Genomic DNA, 16,141 nt, shown 5'->3' on the forward strand with positions numbered 1-16,141 from the left:
GTTCCACCCGTGAAGCTCTTTTAGATGGAAATTGCTCTTTTAGTGTGCTGAAGCGCACAGGGGAGATGGCTGTCTGCAACACACACAGGCGTAGTACAGCCTGTTGTGTGCAACCCACTCGACACGGGAAAACCACTGCCGCTGAAGTGCCGTCCACCAGCACGAGAGCCCACGAAGAGCGTGCTTGACTGTAGTTTGTACTACTGTAGATACTTGGTCAGGAGCAGAACGATAGAATCGCTCGGCTCCCAAGCGAAAAGCTGAATATGCACTGCATCTGCTGCCTACTTATACTCATGCTGTGATCAGCAGCAGCTGGATGCAATAATTGCATGCCAATGTGCATTGGCTCATTTAGTTTACACTCGAAGTAGATTGGTCTCTCTAAGCGAGATCCCAATTCGTCGGTCATCCGACGTGACATCGAGAGTGACCGACTGAAAGGGATCTCTAATTCTCATTCTAACAATAAACAAAACCTCAACAAAATCCCTTCCAACCCAAACCAATTCTGCAAGTGAGAACCTGAGAAAAGTTTCCAGCGACGCATCGCTCCTGAGATCGCCTAAAGGCCTCTCCAGCTGCTCTAGTTCTCCAACTTTCTAACAATGTTCCCTCCTGTCAAAGCAGACAGGTCGCCGACAGAGTACCATTCTGTTGCCATTGAAAAGAGCACCCAGTGCCACTATTGGCTGTAGCTTAATAAGGAAGTGTGCGCAGCATGGGGCCTCGAGGGGCACTAGGTATCAAAGTGAGAAGAAGTGGAGGAGGGGAACACTGATGAGAGTCTGCAGGGGAGATCTTGGTTTGGGTCCATGGGTCTCTCTGCCTCGGTCCTTTATACATGAGTGATTTTATGTGACATGTGAGGCTCTTTACATTCAGCTTGTCGTGCAGCTGACTCGGCACTTTCAACTATAATCAGAATGTGACTTCTGGTCAAGTCACACTTGCAAATACAAAAGAGGTCGCTATCTGAAACAGCTGAGAAGACAGATATGAAGCATCTGCATTTAACTAGTAGGACAGAAGCCAAAGCCAAAGGAACAGAATTTAATATGGGTTTTATGGTATATGATCTATATGGATAAAACGTTCTTTGATTCTTCTGAGCAAAGTAAAGCTGTCCAGAAAAGAGCTTCTTATGTGAACACTACTTATAAACACATTTGCAACCCATTCGGAAAACTGATTAGTTAAATAGCGCTAGGAGCATCTGTTAATAAAGGGATAGTTCACCCCAAAATTAAAATTATGTCATAATTTCCTCACCCTCACCCTCATGTCATCCCAAATTTCTATGAGTTTCTTTCTTATGTTGAACATAAAAGAAGATATTTTGAAGAATGCTGGTAATCTATTTCTTTCCCTACTATGGAAGTCAATGGGGACTTTTGGTTCTTTAAAATTCTTCAAAATATCTTCTTTTGTGTTCAACATAAGAAAGAAACTCATACAGGTTTAGAATGACATGAGGGCGAGTAAATGATGAAAAAAAAAATCATTTCTGGGTTAACTATTCTTTAAAGAAAACAAATATGATACATAGATTTTAGGAAACTTAAAAGGTTTTTTTCACCCCAAAATGAAAAATCTGTCATTAATTACTCAACCTCGTGTCGTTCCAAACCCGTGAGACCTTCGTTCACCATCGGAACAAAAATTAAGATATTTTTGATTAAATCTGAGAGCTGTCTGACCCTCCATAGACAGAAACGCAACTGTAATGTTCCCAGGTCCAGAAAGGTAGTAAGGACATCGGTAAAACAGTCCATGTGACATCAGTGGCTCAACTTCAATTTTGCGAAGCTACGAGAATACTTTTTGTGCGCAAAAAAAACAAAAATAACAATTTATTCAACAATTATATAATAAGAATTGTTGAATAAAGTCATTATTTTTTTTTTCTTTGCGCACAAAAAGTATTCTCGTAGCTTCGCAAAATTGAAGTTGAGCCACTGATGTCACATGGACTGTTTTACCGATGTCCTTACTATGTTTCTGGACCTGGGAACATTTCATTGCTCTCTATGGAGTGTCAGAGAGCTCTCAGATTTCATCAAAAATTTATTTGTGTTCAGATGATGAATGAAGGTCTTATGGGTTTGGAACCTCATGAGGATGAGTAATTAATTACAGAATTTTAATTTTGGGGTGAACTAACCCTTTAATCTATGGAAAATCCTAGTACATGTAAAAGTAAAAATTAATAACATTTCAGGAATCATAATTTTCTGTAGGGTTTCCACTCCACTATTTTTAACCAATGAATATACAGTACATAACTGACATGACAGTTGATTGATTGATTTACTGGATGTGGATATTCTATTTTATTCCTATTTTTCACAATACATATTTTAGAGCTTGTAAATAGGAAAATGTGGCATTTGAAGATTTTATTAATTCATGACCTTTCCAGGTACATAAATCACATTTAAAATTTGACTTCCTCATAAATCCCGGGAATCCTGGGTCTTCAAAGAAAACAAACAGTTGTTGAGGTGAATTAAAATATTAATTATCTTGATTTTTATTTGATTTAGCTTATTTCAGTGCATGTTTTGTCTTATTTTTACTACACGAGTGCCTTGGAGTATTTCATCTTCTCAGTTTGGTATTTACCTCCAAATATCCAAAGAGCACCGTTGATTACGTGAAGAGACCAGTGCAGCATTCTTGGCTCCTGTTGTTTTGCCTGTTTTGTCTTATTTTAAATTATTTTAAGTCATCTTTATTTTACTCACCCTCATTTTATTCTAAACCTATATGACTTCTTCTGTGGGCCACAAAAGTAAATATTTTGAAAATGTTTGAATTGTTTTGTCCATATAATGAAAGTCAGTGGGGTCCAAAACAACATTGCTGGCACCTTTCATTTTATGAACATATGAAGTTCATAAGGCTTCAAAATATATTTTTTTGTTTCACATATAGTAGGAATATAGTCATACAGGTTTGGAATGACAAAAAGTTGATAAAAAAATTACAGTTTTCATCTTTGGCTGAAGTGTCCCTTTACAGCAACAATAAACACCAGGCTAGTTTTTCTGAACCACCCACTTCAGATCCCCTCATACCTTGATTTTCTTAGCCTTTTCTTCAACCTCAACAACTGTAGAGATCAATGCAATTCTTAATCCACAGCGGAGTCAGAGGCTTCCAGAAGTGGCTCCGATGAGCTACTCGGCTGTTATTTGCCCCATTATTGCTGCATGATAGGGATGGCTGTCTGACAACCACCTCCAGGCAGCCATTACAGCACTCTCTCTTGCCCAGGGCTGTGAGGAAGGTCATTATCTCCCCACCAGATCAAGGACAGCCTTGCCAATAAGCACACTCACAGACATTCAGCCAGCAATCGGCACTGACAAGCATATGGCAGCAGCAGTGAAAGGTGCCACCCCCACCGCAGATCAAGACTAGCTGTAATTGCATCATGTCCACCGATGATCTGAGCATGTGTTGTCCATGTAATGATGAAACTTCAAAGACTGATGGGACAATGGATGTTTTTTTTATTTAAACTATAGTTGGTATGTATAGAATTGGAAAGAACAGAGGGAAAGAGAAAGAAAGACAGCGAAATGTAGTCTTGTTAGTCGCTTGTGCCACTTTGCAAATTGCTCAGGGAGAGTGACATTTACAGTGTACTGCTTGAGTTCAGTGCTCTTGTGGCATTTATTTATTTATTTATTTTATTTTTGCAGATTTCCATTTTGGGATAGGGGCCTCAGAGTGTCCCATTTCCTTCAAGGTGTTAATGTGCTTCCAGAAAATTAAACCATCAACAGCTCGGCTCAGACAGGAAGAACCCACTCTCTTTTTACTAAAGTGTCTCTCACACACACACACGTTTAGTTGCTGGAGAAAAAAGGTAATTAGAGACATAATGCAAATTTCAGATGTTAGGTCATGTGAAATGTACAGAGATTACACGGTTGCTGGGACAGTAACATCCCATAGAGACTCTAGCAGTTATAAGAACTGTCAGATCTAGAAACAATTTGCGTGATTACAGACGTCATTTGATTCCAAATCCAACATCTGAATAAATGTCTCAAATCATTTAGAGTCAAGGGAGATGTAAAAATGCAAATAAGTTAACCTTCAAGTGTTTAATATAATTAGCTAACGTCAACCCAAGTGTCACGGTCGCTACTGTGAGGGAGCGCGGAGCAAGGAACGAGGAGACGAGGAGTACATCAACAAGGAGACTTTAATTATCCAACACAAGGGAACCAGGAAAACACACGTAGCAGGAGAGGTTGACATATACAACACCGGACAGAGAACTCAAAACAGGAAACACTTTAAATACACATGACTAGAGGATGGGATGACGCACCTGGAACTAATAAAACAATAATTAAACATGAAGGAAAACTGGGTCATGGAACACGTGGGGAGCAAAATACAAAACACGGAACAGAGTCTAACATTACTCCATTACTGGGGTGGGCACCCTGGAGGCTGGTGCAGGACTGGGACACATGTAATACCTCCAGGGCGGATCAGGCAGTCTAGGGTGCCATGGCGGAGCAGGCAGACTAGGAAGCCATGGCAGAGCAGGCAGTTCAGGAGGCCATGGCAGAGCAGACAGTTCAAGAGGCCATGGCAGAGCAGGCAGTTCAGGAGGCAATGGCGGAGCAGACAGCTCAGGAGGCCATGGCGGAACAGGGAGCTCGGGGAGCCTGGCCACAGCACTCAGCCCGGCCTCCCCGGATGGACCCCTACACCCCCCCCAAAAAAAAATCCTTGGGGAGAATATAGTCTTTAGAGGCCCTCTGTAGACCTAACTCAAGAACTGTGGCCCTCCCTGGGCTTGACGTGGGGACTGGAGCCCTCCTTGGGCTGGACATGGGGACTGGAGCCCTCCTTGGGCTAAACTCGGGGACTGGAGTCCTCTCTGGGCTAAACTCGGGGAGTGGGGCCCTCTCTGGGCTAAACTCGGGGACAGGAGCCCCCACTGGGCTAAACTCGGGGACTGGAGCCCTCTCTGGGCTAAACTCGGGGACAGGAGCCCCCACTGGGCTAAACTCGGGGACTGGAGCCCTCTCTGGGCTACACTCGGGGAGTGGAGCCCTCTCTGGGCTAGACACGGTGACTGGAGCCCTCTCTGGGCTAGACTCGGGGGCTGGAGCCTACACTGGAGCGAGCTCTGGGGCTGGAGCCGACACTGGAGCAAGCCTAGGGACTAGAACCAACCGCCTTTTCCTTAGATTCCTAGTTAGGTTCGGGGTGAAATTTGTGGTCGGCGGACTTGACACAGCAGCGGCCGGCGTGCTAGAGAATGGCGTGGCCGGCGGGCTGGTTCTGGCTCGGGGCCGGACACTCTCCAGACACCCCGGCGGATCCCTTCCCTCCAGCTTAGTCCCATGGTGTCTGGGAGGTCCATGGGGCGATGGTAACTGACCCCGTGCCAGAACAGAGAGTTGATGGTGGCGTCATCTAAAGCTGTCGCCGCATCGAGCCAGCAGAACTCCCAGGCATACTCGACGAAGGGGAGATCCTTATGGACTATGGCTATGAAGCGTGCAGCGATCTCCATAATCACGGGGGGGGGGAAACAAAAGACTTTCAAAAACTGAAAAAAAAACTTGGGGAGAAGAAGCGCCGCTCACTTTATGTTCTGTTTTGGTCCGGTATTCTGTCACAATCGCTACTGTGAGGGAGCGCGGAGTGAGGAACAAGGAGACGAGGAGTACACAAGAGAACCAGGAAAACACACGTAGCAGGAGAGGTTGACATATACAATACCGGACAGAGAACTCAAAACAGGAAACACTTTAAATACAAATGACTGGAGGATGGGCTGACGAGACACACCTGGAACTAATGAAACAATAATTAAACATGAGGGAAAACTGGATCATGGAACACGTGGGGAACAAAACACAAAACACGGAACAGAGTCTGACATTAAGATTTTACAATGGTCAACCAAATATATTTTCTTTTTTATTTATCTTTATCTTTAATAGCACTTTTGAACATTCTTAATTCTGTCTATTTTCTTTATATTTTCATTACCATATAGTTATTATTTAATTAATTTATTGTCTACTCCCATTATTATTAGTGTCATCTTTCTTTTTATTACCTCACATTACTGAATATGTATGTCTGCACTATGTCTGTACTTTCTGCAATGGAAGCTCCTGTCATCAAGACAAATTCCTTGTGTGTGTAACAGACTTGGCAATAAAGCTCTTTCTGATTCTGATTCTAAAGCTCTTTCTATTTTCCTTCTAACCTTTTGATCGAGGTATGTTTACATATTCACTGTATCACTAATATTAGCCATGGATGTTTTGCACTTAACACCTAAATAATAATTTATTTTTTTCTGATTTCTTTCCAACCTCTCTGTGACTTTAAAAGCATGATAACCAGGTAGACCAGTTAATTCAGAGGGTAGTCTACCAACAAAAGAATATAGAGAATAATACATAAACCACAATGAAGATAATACATTTCTAATGATCAAGCTCTCTTTGTGGTGAGTTACAGAGTACTCTGGAAGCAAAGGGCAGTAATAGAGTTCAGTCACTCTAAACTCTGCACTCTAAACTCTGTTTGCCTTAAAAAGTTTTGATTCACTTCAAAACTTGACTTTTTGCCAATTTAAGTATTGAATTTTAAGACAGATGTTGTACTAGGCTGAAAAGGCAAGCTATATATTCATGTTTTTAACGGTCACATGACCAAACAAAGATATTACCAAATAAAAATGTCATACTCATGAATCTGGGCGGCGTAACACTCCATCTCTTTGACGACAGTGGTGAGTTTGGTCAGAAGTTTGTGGTAGGCATCCAGGATGAGCAGGTCATCCTCTCGGAGCAGGAAGCGCAGACCGTGACCTTCTGCCTTGCTCAGACTGTGTCCTGATGGGGCGGCCATGCTGGTGATACTATGCTGGACGTAAACCATGGGGTTCAGCTTGCCTGAAATCACAAACCAGTAGAAAAAAACTATTAAAACTCAATATTTATTTCATACTGTAGGTGTCTTTAAACTGGCCATTACTTCCTATAATGAACAGTCTCTGCTCATACATTAAATTTAGGAATCTATCTTCACTCACCCTGCTCTGAATTGCAGCCTCCTTTCTCCAGAGTGTTCTTCCTGTTGTCCAGCTGGACTCCGAAGGCACTTCCAAGGGAAGTAGTGGTCTTGGGATAAGACACCTCAATTACGTTGATGTGACAGTTGGTGGGGCAGAAGTCACTGCTGTGTAGAGGGGAAACCTTGGTCTTTGCCTGCTTGAACGTGGGCCAGGCCCTGTTCTTCAAAACCCGTGAAAACTGAGAGCAGAGAGGCATTAGTGTAAAATACAGTAAATATTTGTGTGAATATGAACAAGAGCTTATTGGTTTTCCCTATGTAAATCATCTAAACCTGTACTACTGTACCCAAAACAACAATACTGTGTTGCTTCAACCAACCTGGCGTCATTAAGAGTTAGCCATAGGATCTTTGGATTGAGTCTGGTATGCTAACATGCTAAGCCCATGCTAAATTCAGCACTTTCCCATCAAGCTCTGGTGCATTTTAACTTTCAGATTAAACTGTGAACACAAGTGTTTTGACAATACAAAAGCTCAGTACAGTGTATGCCAAACACACTATAAAAACACCGATCCATCAACATCTCCAATCACCTGTTGATGTTCTTGGTGTGTTTAACAGTAAACCAGTCTATGGTGGTTTAAGGTCTTAGCTGGCAGCTTAGGCTGGTTTTCATTGGTCAGGCTGGTGTATTTTGATAGTTTTAAAGCAGTGGTTCCCAACTATCAGCAGTGAAAGAGAACTAATTTCGCTATATGTGTGCTCTGTCTGAGAGGTGCGCGCACGTGAAGACGGTACTTAGAGCGGGAGTATTAAACTGAGTTATTTTTGCCACTTTATAGGACTTGAACAAAATAGACACACTTGTATGTATCAAAATGCCAGTCTTTGCAAGTATCCTCATAAACACAGTAATTTAGGTCTTAAGTGAAAGCAAACAGCTGAGAAAGAAAACACATGTGTAACAGTATTTTGGATCTGGGCAGCTCTTAAAGTGACAGCAGTCTAATATTCCTGCTGTCTGTCAAACAACAAAAGAGAGGAAATCACTCTCTGCTCTTGACTAAATTACTTTTGTAACTTTAATAAGAAGAAATATATATTTAATGCACACAGTGAAGAATATGCAGTGTTTTTATACATTTGATTACTTTTTTTCATTTGATTATACAACGCATGTAGCATTTCTAATTTATTTGCCCTATTGCTTGTGATTAGTTTCATCATTATTTAATCGCTGACTATTTAGTTGTTTTCAGTGAGCGTGAGTTTTTCTTTTTTTAGGTTAGTTTTTTGTGATGTTGACACTGGTGTCAAGAATTATGAAATTTCTATGGTATCAACATTTTTGATATCATAAAGACCTTATTTAAAGCAAAAATAATTATATCATGATATATAGAGTTGCCTTGAAATAAAATGACTCATTTCGTGATGTAAGATTTTGGTCATATCTCCCAGTCCTACTTAGGGGGCCTTCAAATAGTGTCTTCAACAATGGGGGGCCTTGGAGCAAAAAAGGTTGAAGACCACTGGTTTAGAGGACTGTTTTCTTTTCAGCTAGTCAGGCTAAGAGATCAGCTGGCTAATTAGCTAAATCAGCTGAACACAAATGTTTTCATGCTAGAAGAACAGATAGACCAACTGAAGACCAGCTTGACCAGGATAGGAGTGTCCTTTTTCAACATGTAGAAAATCAATCATATTGGGGTCATTTATTTACAAAGCAAGACTGTTCTTGAATAGATCCATATTGCACCTGAAATTATAACTGATTTAAACAGTTTGCATTCAAAGTCATGGCTTCAGGCACAGGAGCATGTAATTTAATCAGTAACAGGCTGACAAGACCTCAATGCTCCCCTTGAGCAGGGATTTGAACCTCGCCTTTTTCCAACAGTGACATAATGATTCTATGGTTGTGATCATGAATGGCTGCGATCACGGACTACACTGGACGGGTTACATTGCCCTGGACACGTAGCCTCCCCTCAGACCGGACTTCCCACATTCCTGGCTAGCTTTGACAAACGGGGAGCTTCAGTGTCCGAGGTCCGGACCCTGCCAGACCTCTCACGGGGCCCTACTGAGAACACAGCAGAAGGGAAATTATGCAACAAGACGGGATGTTCAGAGCTATTTATAGCCGGTGAAGCAACAGCTAATTAATCCAGTGCTGAGTGGGATGTTGAATCAGATCACAGGGAAAAACAAGGGAAACTGTCAGATGCTTGTGGACGTATTTTCCTTTTCTTGCTCCAAATAAGAGCAGCTGATAGAAATTAAAAATGACATTTTGCACAAGCCTGCTTCCCTTGGTACTGGTGGACTCGCACATTTCATCAATCAAAGCCAGTTGGTGTTAAAAAGGACAGGGTGGGACGGTTTCCTGTTCGGTAACCTAAATTGAAGTGCTACAAGTCAAGCAAAGTTTTCTTAGCTGCAGCCATCTAAATGCCACCAACCAGAAAAATGTATTAAGACATTGAAAATAGTTTTTAAAGCACAGAAAAAGATCCACCCTGCTAAAAACACCAACATATGGCATTTAGTTTTGGATGTGGGTGTTCAGGTGTCTCAAATTGTGTTTTATAACTACCATTTCCAGCAAGATTTAGTCAACAAGCTTAATAAGGAGGAAAAAGGCTAAAATGCTATTTTTTTTAACTACAGGTAAAAAAGTTACAAAAAGTAGAAAAGTAAAATAAAAAAAAACTACAATGAATAGTTCAACCAAAAAAAAAAATTCTGTCAATGTTCCATAATTGAATATGCACAGCATAAATGTTATCCACTGAAAGGATTTTCAGTGAATGATGGTTTTAGTTTTGGTCTATTCCTCACAAATATTACAGTATAAAGCAATAAAACAAAAAGAAAGAAAGAAAGAAAGAAAGAAAGAAAGAAAGAAAGAAAGTGTCAATGTTCCATAATTGAATATGCACAGCATAAATGTTATCCACTGAAAGGATTTTCAGTGAATGATGGTTTTAGTTTTGGTCTATTCCTCACAAATATTACAGTATAAAGCAATAAAACAAAAAGAAAGAAAGAAAGAAAGAAAGAAAGAAAGAAAGAAAGAAAGAAAGAATTTTATAAAAAAAATTAATTAGATATTTGTATAAATTAAATTATACAAATATAAAATAATAAGAAAATTAATACAAATAAGTATATTTTATAAATAAAATATGTTAATAAATAAAATGCATCAATAAAATATACAATTAATAAATATCTAAAAAAAAAAAAAAAGAAAGAAAGAAAGAAAGAAAGAAAGAAAGAAAGAAAGAAAGAATTTTATTAAAAAAAATTAAAAATTATACAAATATAAAATAATAAGAAAATTAATACAAATAAGTAAAATATAAATAAAATATGTTAATAAATAAAATGAATCAATAAAATATACAATTAATAAATATCTAAAAAAAAAATTATACAAATATAAAATAATAAGAAAATTAATACAAATAAGTATATTTTATAAATAAAATATGTTAATAAATAAAATGCATCAATAAAATATACAATTAATAAATATCTAAAAAAAAAAAATTTATACAAATAATAATAATAATAATATTAATGTTGACTTTTATATTTTAGATATGAATTTGTTTACTTTCATTATGTTATGGTGATTTTGTTTGGAATGATAGGTGTTTGATAACATTTGCCCACATTCACTTCCACTGAATGGAAAAGAGAAAGAAAGAGTGAATGATGACAATATTTTCACTTAACACTTTCACTTGCTAAAAATGCACAGCACAGTTGTGCTTTACAAATGCCATGACTCAAAGTTTTTCCTAGTGAAAACATGGATATGCTGGTCCAGCTAGACCAGTCCAGACCCGTTTTTCATTCTGTAAGAAGAAGTGATTCATACAATGCTTGCTGACCTTCCTGTAATTAGTGATTCTTCGATTGATATGCTCCAGTCTCTCGCCGCACATTGCACTGAATCTGGTCTGCAGGTCCTCAGGGATGAGCTCTATGCTGGAGCTCAGTCGACTGCAAGTCTGCACCAACTGCTCATCGTTCCTGGCCAAGGCTTCTAAAATCTGACAAATCACACAAAGAAAGACACAGAGCATGAGTTCGGGTTTTTCGATCATATACCAGATGTTCTTTCCACCGTTCCTCTGTCAGTAATACGGATAAAGTGAGCAAAACTACCGTAGGTCAAGTGAGTTAGAAACACTGCATGCATTTTCTAAAACAGATACACAGAAATGTTGTCGTTCCTTTGTGGTTATTATCCAACCCTTATTTCCTTAAAGGTTTAGTTCACCCAAAAATGAAAATTAGCCCATGCTTTACTCACCCCCAATGCATCCTAGGTGTATATGACTTTCTTCTTTCAGACGAATCCGATCAGAGTTATATAAAAAATTGTCCTTGCTCTTCCAAGCGTTAGAATGGCAGTAAGCGGTTGTTTTTTTCAACAGTCCAAAATTAGTCAAATAAAGCACATCCATCCATAATAAAATGTGCCTCACATGGCTCCGGGGGGGTGAATAAAGGCCTCCTTTAGCTAATCAATGCATTTTTGTAAAAAAAAATATCCATGTTTACAACGTTATAAACACTTTTCTCTCACTTCCACTAACTATCATAGGCGGAAGCCGTTCCGGGCAGATGATGTAGGACGTATGCGTCGCACACGCACCGGTGATTAGTGACGAATGCGCAATCGCAGCGGAGAGACAGCAAAACAAAATGCCAGTCACGAATTAGAAGCACAATACGAATTAGAAGCACAAAACGAGGATTTGTAAAGAAAAATGTCCAATAAACCAAAAGGAGACAGTTTTTTTGCTAAAGTAGGGAAACTTTGCTTCCTTTGCTCCTGTAAACAAACTCGTGACTCGCGAGACTAGCATATCTCACAGGCGCGTGCATGATGCATATGTCCTACGTCATCCGCCGGAATGACTTGCACGTGTGACAGTTAGCGGAAGTGAGAGAAAAGTGTTTATAGCATTTTAAATATTGATATTTTTCTTACAAAAACGCATCACTTCGCTACAGGAGGCCTTTATTCGCCCTCCGGAGTTGTGTGAGGCACGTTTTATTATGGATGGATGCGCTTTATTTGACTAATTTTGGACTGTTGTAAAAAAAAAACACCTGCCTACTCCCATTTTAACGCTTGGAAGAGCAAAGATAATTTTTAATATAACTCTGATTGGATTCGTCTGAAAGAAGAAAGTCATACACCTAGGATGCCTTGAGGGTGAGTAAAACATGGGCTAATTTTAGTTTTTTGGGTGAACTAAACCTTTAATAGTTGTATGACTGTAAAAATAGTATTAATTTACACTAAAACAAGACTAGATGTCCTGTGAGTGTTTTACACAGTTAAGGCCATTCACGTTCCAACACGACATGCAGTAACCATGATCATTCTCAATAAGAAGCTTTTGTAACCGGTAGGAACACATGCCCTCAGTACAAGATCAATAGTTTTTATTTATTTATTTATTTGCAGTTGCTATGTAATGTTGCTCAATCAGGAGTGTAATTCAAAAGATGTCAAAGTTCCATGTTATATTGTATCACATTATTCATCAAATTTACTGAATTCATGGAATTTAAATTTAAAACAAAAATTCATGAAAAGTTTAAAACTAAAACTAACATCAAATTATTAAAAAAAAAAGATGTAAAATATTATTCAAATAATTATTGCTTTTTTTATATAAAAAAAAACTTTTTACTTAAAAATAAGTAAACAAATTGTGCGTGTGTGTGTGTGTATATATATATATATATAAACTAACAAAATTACCAAAACATTTTTTTCTCTATGTTAATTAAATACAAAAATTAATTAAATAAATAAAAGTATTTAATGAATATATAATATAATTATCCTTTACATGCAAATACACTTTTGCTGCTGTCTATGCAACCAAGAATAGTAGGGCAATAAAAAATTGATTTAACACACACGGTGGTAGAATTATTTTCTCATAAGAGAGAGAGACGCCTCTGCCTGTGAGACTGTGGAGGAGAGGAGAAATTTAAGAGCACACTGTGACCATAACAATTGCATGTAATCTGCCTAACAGCACTGAAATATGAACATTTCTCTGAAGAGAGTTTTCTCAGAGGAAGTGCAGACCTACCCAAGCAGATGTTTGTAATAAGGCAGAAATTGATGGCAGTTAAGGGAATTTAAAACAAAAGAGAGTCTTAATATGTAGAACATGTCAATACATCAGAATGCCATTAGCTTGCGTTTCTGAGACGTCACTCTCAAGCTGCGATGCCCCCACTGCTTGGCAACAGAACGCTGAACAGTCTTTCCTGACAGCTGTTGGTTCATTAACGTAGATTGTAAATCACAGAAATCAATTTTTAGGAAACAAAAAATGGCGTTAATTTGTAAACAAGCATGATAAACAGCTATTCAAGCAGCTAAGATCACACACCACAGGATGCAATGCAGTGCTAAACATATTCAAGCTAAAGTTAATAACAGATATCACACTTCACATAACCGCATCTCTTTCTCTCGCGCTCCCTTGCTAAGGAAAAAAAAAAGGAGAGGTGTGCGCACAAAACCTGCAACACTTGCAAAACTTGGAGAACAAAATACAACATGTGATATGCAAGACAACACTTGATTGCCAAATGGATAAAAAAAACATATACACATATTTATATATATATATATAGAGAGAGAGAGAGAGAGAGAGAGAGAGAGCGAGAGAGAGAGCGAGAGGGTACAACAGGGCTGAAGGCACACCTTAAGAAAAACTTTGCTTTTCACTGCGCCTAAAATGTATAATTGTAGAAAATATATATATATATATGTTTGTATTGAACATTAATGAACATTAATAGTTGTACCCTATATTTTTGGAGGGGTCAAATAAAAATATTTCCAGAGTCAGTAAAATTCACGCAAAAAAAAAAACCCAGGAAAAATACTTTCATAAGTAATTTATGTCTCTTCCCTTCCTTAGTCTCCACACAGCGACAAGCTCTGTGATTTAAAGTGTTTATCATTTTATTCCACAGCAGGGGGTCGTAAAGACCACTTTCATTTGTCACACACACTTGGTTTAATATACTCTGCTGTCAGCTTCTATCAGTGGTTGTGTGTTACGCGTGAACTGTGAAGAGGCCCTTACAAATGTACAAGACAATCCCTGTCGCCTCCTCTGCTTCTGTACGACGAGAGGGTACAACAGGGCTGAAGGCACACCTTAAGAAAAACTTTGCTTTTCACTGTGCCTAAAATGTATAATTGTAGAAAATATATATATATATATGTTTGTATTGAACATTAATGAACATTAATAGTTGTACCCTATATTTTTGGAGGGGTCAAATAAAAATATTTCCAGAGTCAGTAAAATTCACGCAAAAAAAAAAAACCCAGGAAAAATACTTTCATAAGTAATTTATGTCTCTTCCCTTCCTTAGTCTCCACACAGCGACAAGCTCTGTGATTTAAAGTGTTTATCATTTTATTCCACAGCAGGGGGTCGTAAAGACCACTTTCATTTGTCACACACACTTGGTTTAATATACTCTGCTGTCAGCTTCTATCAGTGGTTGTGTGTTACGCGTGAACTGTGAAGAGGCCCTTACAAATGTACAAGACAATCCCTGTCGCCTCCTCTGCTTCTGTACGAATTAATTCACTGGTGCTTTACAGCAGAGATGATGGCTGGTTTGTGTGTGTGGGATGACTCATGTGATTCTACCTTGGCCGTGAGACTGAAAAAGCCTTTTGGTTCCACCATTTTCTCCAAGACGTGACACTTCATCCCAGCCGTGCTGTCATACTCATACATGACACCGTACTCCAGATACACGTTATCCACCGTCAGGCTGACATGATCTTTTTTTCCATCTATTATGGCGATTGTGTTGAACTTGTCCATGACTTCTGTTGAACACACACACAAGTTTGTGTCAGTGTTACTAGTTTGAGCAGATCAAAAGAGACAAAATAAGCACATACATAATCCAAAGCCAATATTTTGATGGCTAAAGCTCATCTAGAGACCACCAGTCTACTTCCTGCGTATTAACAAAATACCAATCACTGTACAAGCATTATATCCATTTATATTTATATTTTATTAGGCCAGTTAAGGTGAAGAAAAGTGTTAATCTTGTCAATGAAATTACTGATGAAAATGCAGCAATGCAAAAAAAAATTTTTTAGTTCAATAACTATAATGAAGTCAAAAAATGCTAAAATTTGATGATATTATCATGATAATAGTTTTTATTTTAAATTAAAGAAAATAACTTTACTTTGTTGCAGTTTTTCCATCACATTTTCATAATTTCATTGTCAATGTGTAATTAAATTGTTAAATTCAATCAAAGTAAATTAGATATATACAATCTTTCCATGTCCTGACTAGTTTGAGCAGATCAAAAGAGACAAAATAAGCACATACATAATCCAAAGCCAATATTTTGATGGCTAAAGCTCATCTAGAGACCACCAGTCTACTTCCTGCGTATTAACAAAATACCAATCACTGTACAAGCATTATATCCATTTATATTTATATTTTATTAGGCCAGTTAAGGTGAAGAAAAGTGTTAATCTTGTCAATGAAATTACTGATGAAAATGCAGCAATGCAAAAAAAAAATTTTTAGTTCAATAACTATAATGAAGTCAAAAAATTCAAAAATTTGATGATATTATCATGATAATAGTTTTTATTTTAAATTAAAGAAAATAACTTTACTTTGTTGCAGTTTTTCCATCACATTTTCATAATTTCATTGTCAATGTGTAATTAAATTGTTAAATTCAATCAAAGTAAATTAGATATATACAATCTTTCCATGTCCTATGAATTCTACTGAAGTGAGACTTGTAGAGTGAAATTAAATTAAATTAAATGCATATTTAAAATAACATAAATAAAATAAAATGGAATAAAAATTAAGAACTTGCTATCACAACATATTGACTACATTTACAAAAGCAAATATAAAAATCAGTGCTGTCAATGTCAACCATGAGACATGAGTTGTTCCCATGTCCTGTGAATCCTGCATGAGGCTATTCTGATGTG

The 16,141-nt window shown here is 38.0% G+C and overlaps 1 protein-coding gene across 1 annotated transcript in view; it reads right to left on the reverse strand.

Annotated features, from left to right (window-relative positions):
- Nucleotides 1-16,141, reverse strand: part of LOC107566194 (phosphatidylinositol 3,4,5-trisphosphate-dependent Rac exchanger 2 protein-like) — a 116,026-nt gene that overhangs the window by 50,168 nt on the left and 49,717 nt on the right. Inside the window, exons 20-23 of the mRNA XM_016251566.1 lie at nucleotides 14,802-14,986; nucleotides 10,980-11,141; nucleotides 7,091-7,310; nucleotides 6,743-6,950 (exon numbers count right to left, since the gene is read on the reverse strand). Of these exons, the coding sequence (XP_016107052.1) occupies nucleotides 6,743-6,950; nucleotides 7,091-7,310; nucleotides 10,980-11,141; nucleotides 14,802-14,986 (775 nt within the window). The remainder of the gene's footprint in view (nucleotides 1-6,742; nucleotides 6,951-7,090; nucleotides 7,311-10,979; nucleotides 11,142-14,801; nucleotides 14,987-16,141) is intronic.

The sequence above is a fragment of the Sinocyclocheilus grahami genome, unplaced genomic scaffold (genome assembly GCF_001515645.1).
Source record: "Sinocyclocheilus grahami isolate Dianchi unplaced genomic scaffold, SAMN03320097.WGS_v1.1 scaffold1055.1, whole genome shotgun sequence".
NCBI lineage: Eukaryota > Metazoa > Chordata > Actinopteri > Cypriniformes > Cyprinidae > Sinocyclocheilus > Sinocyclocheilus grahami.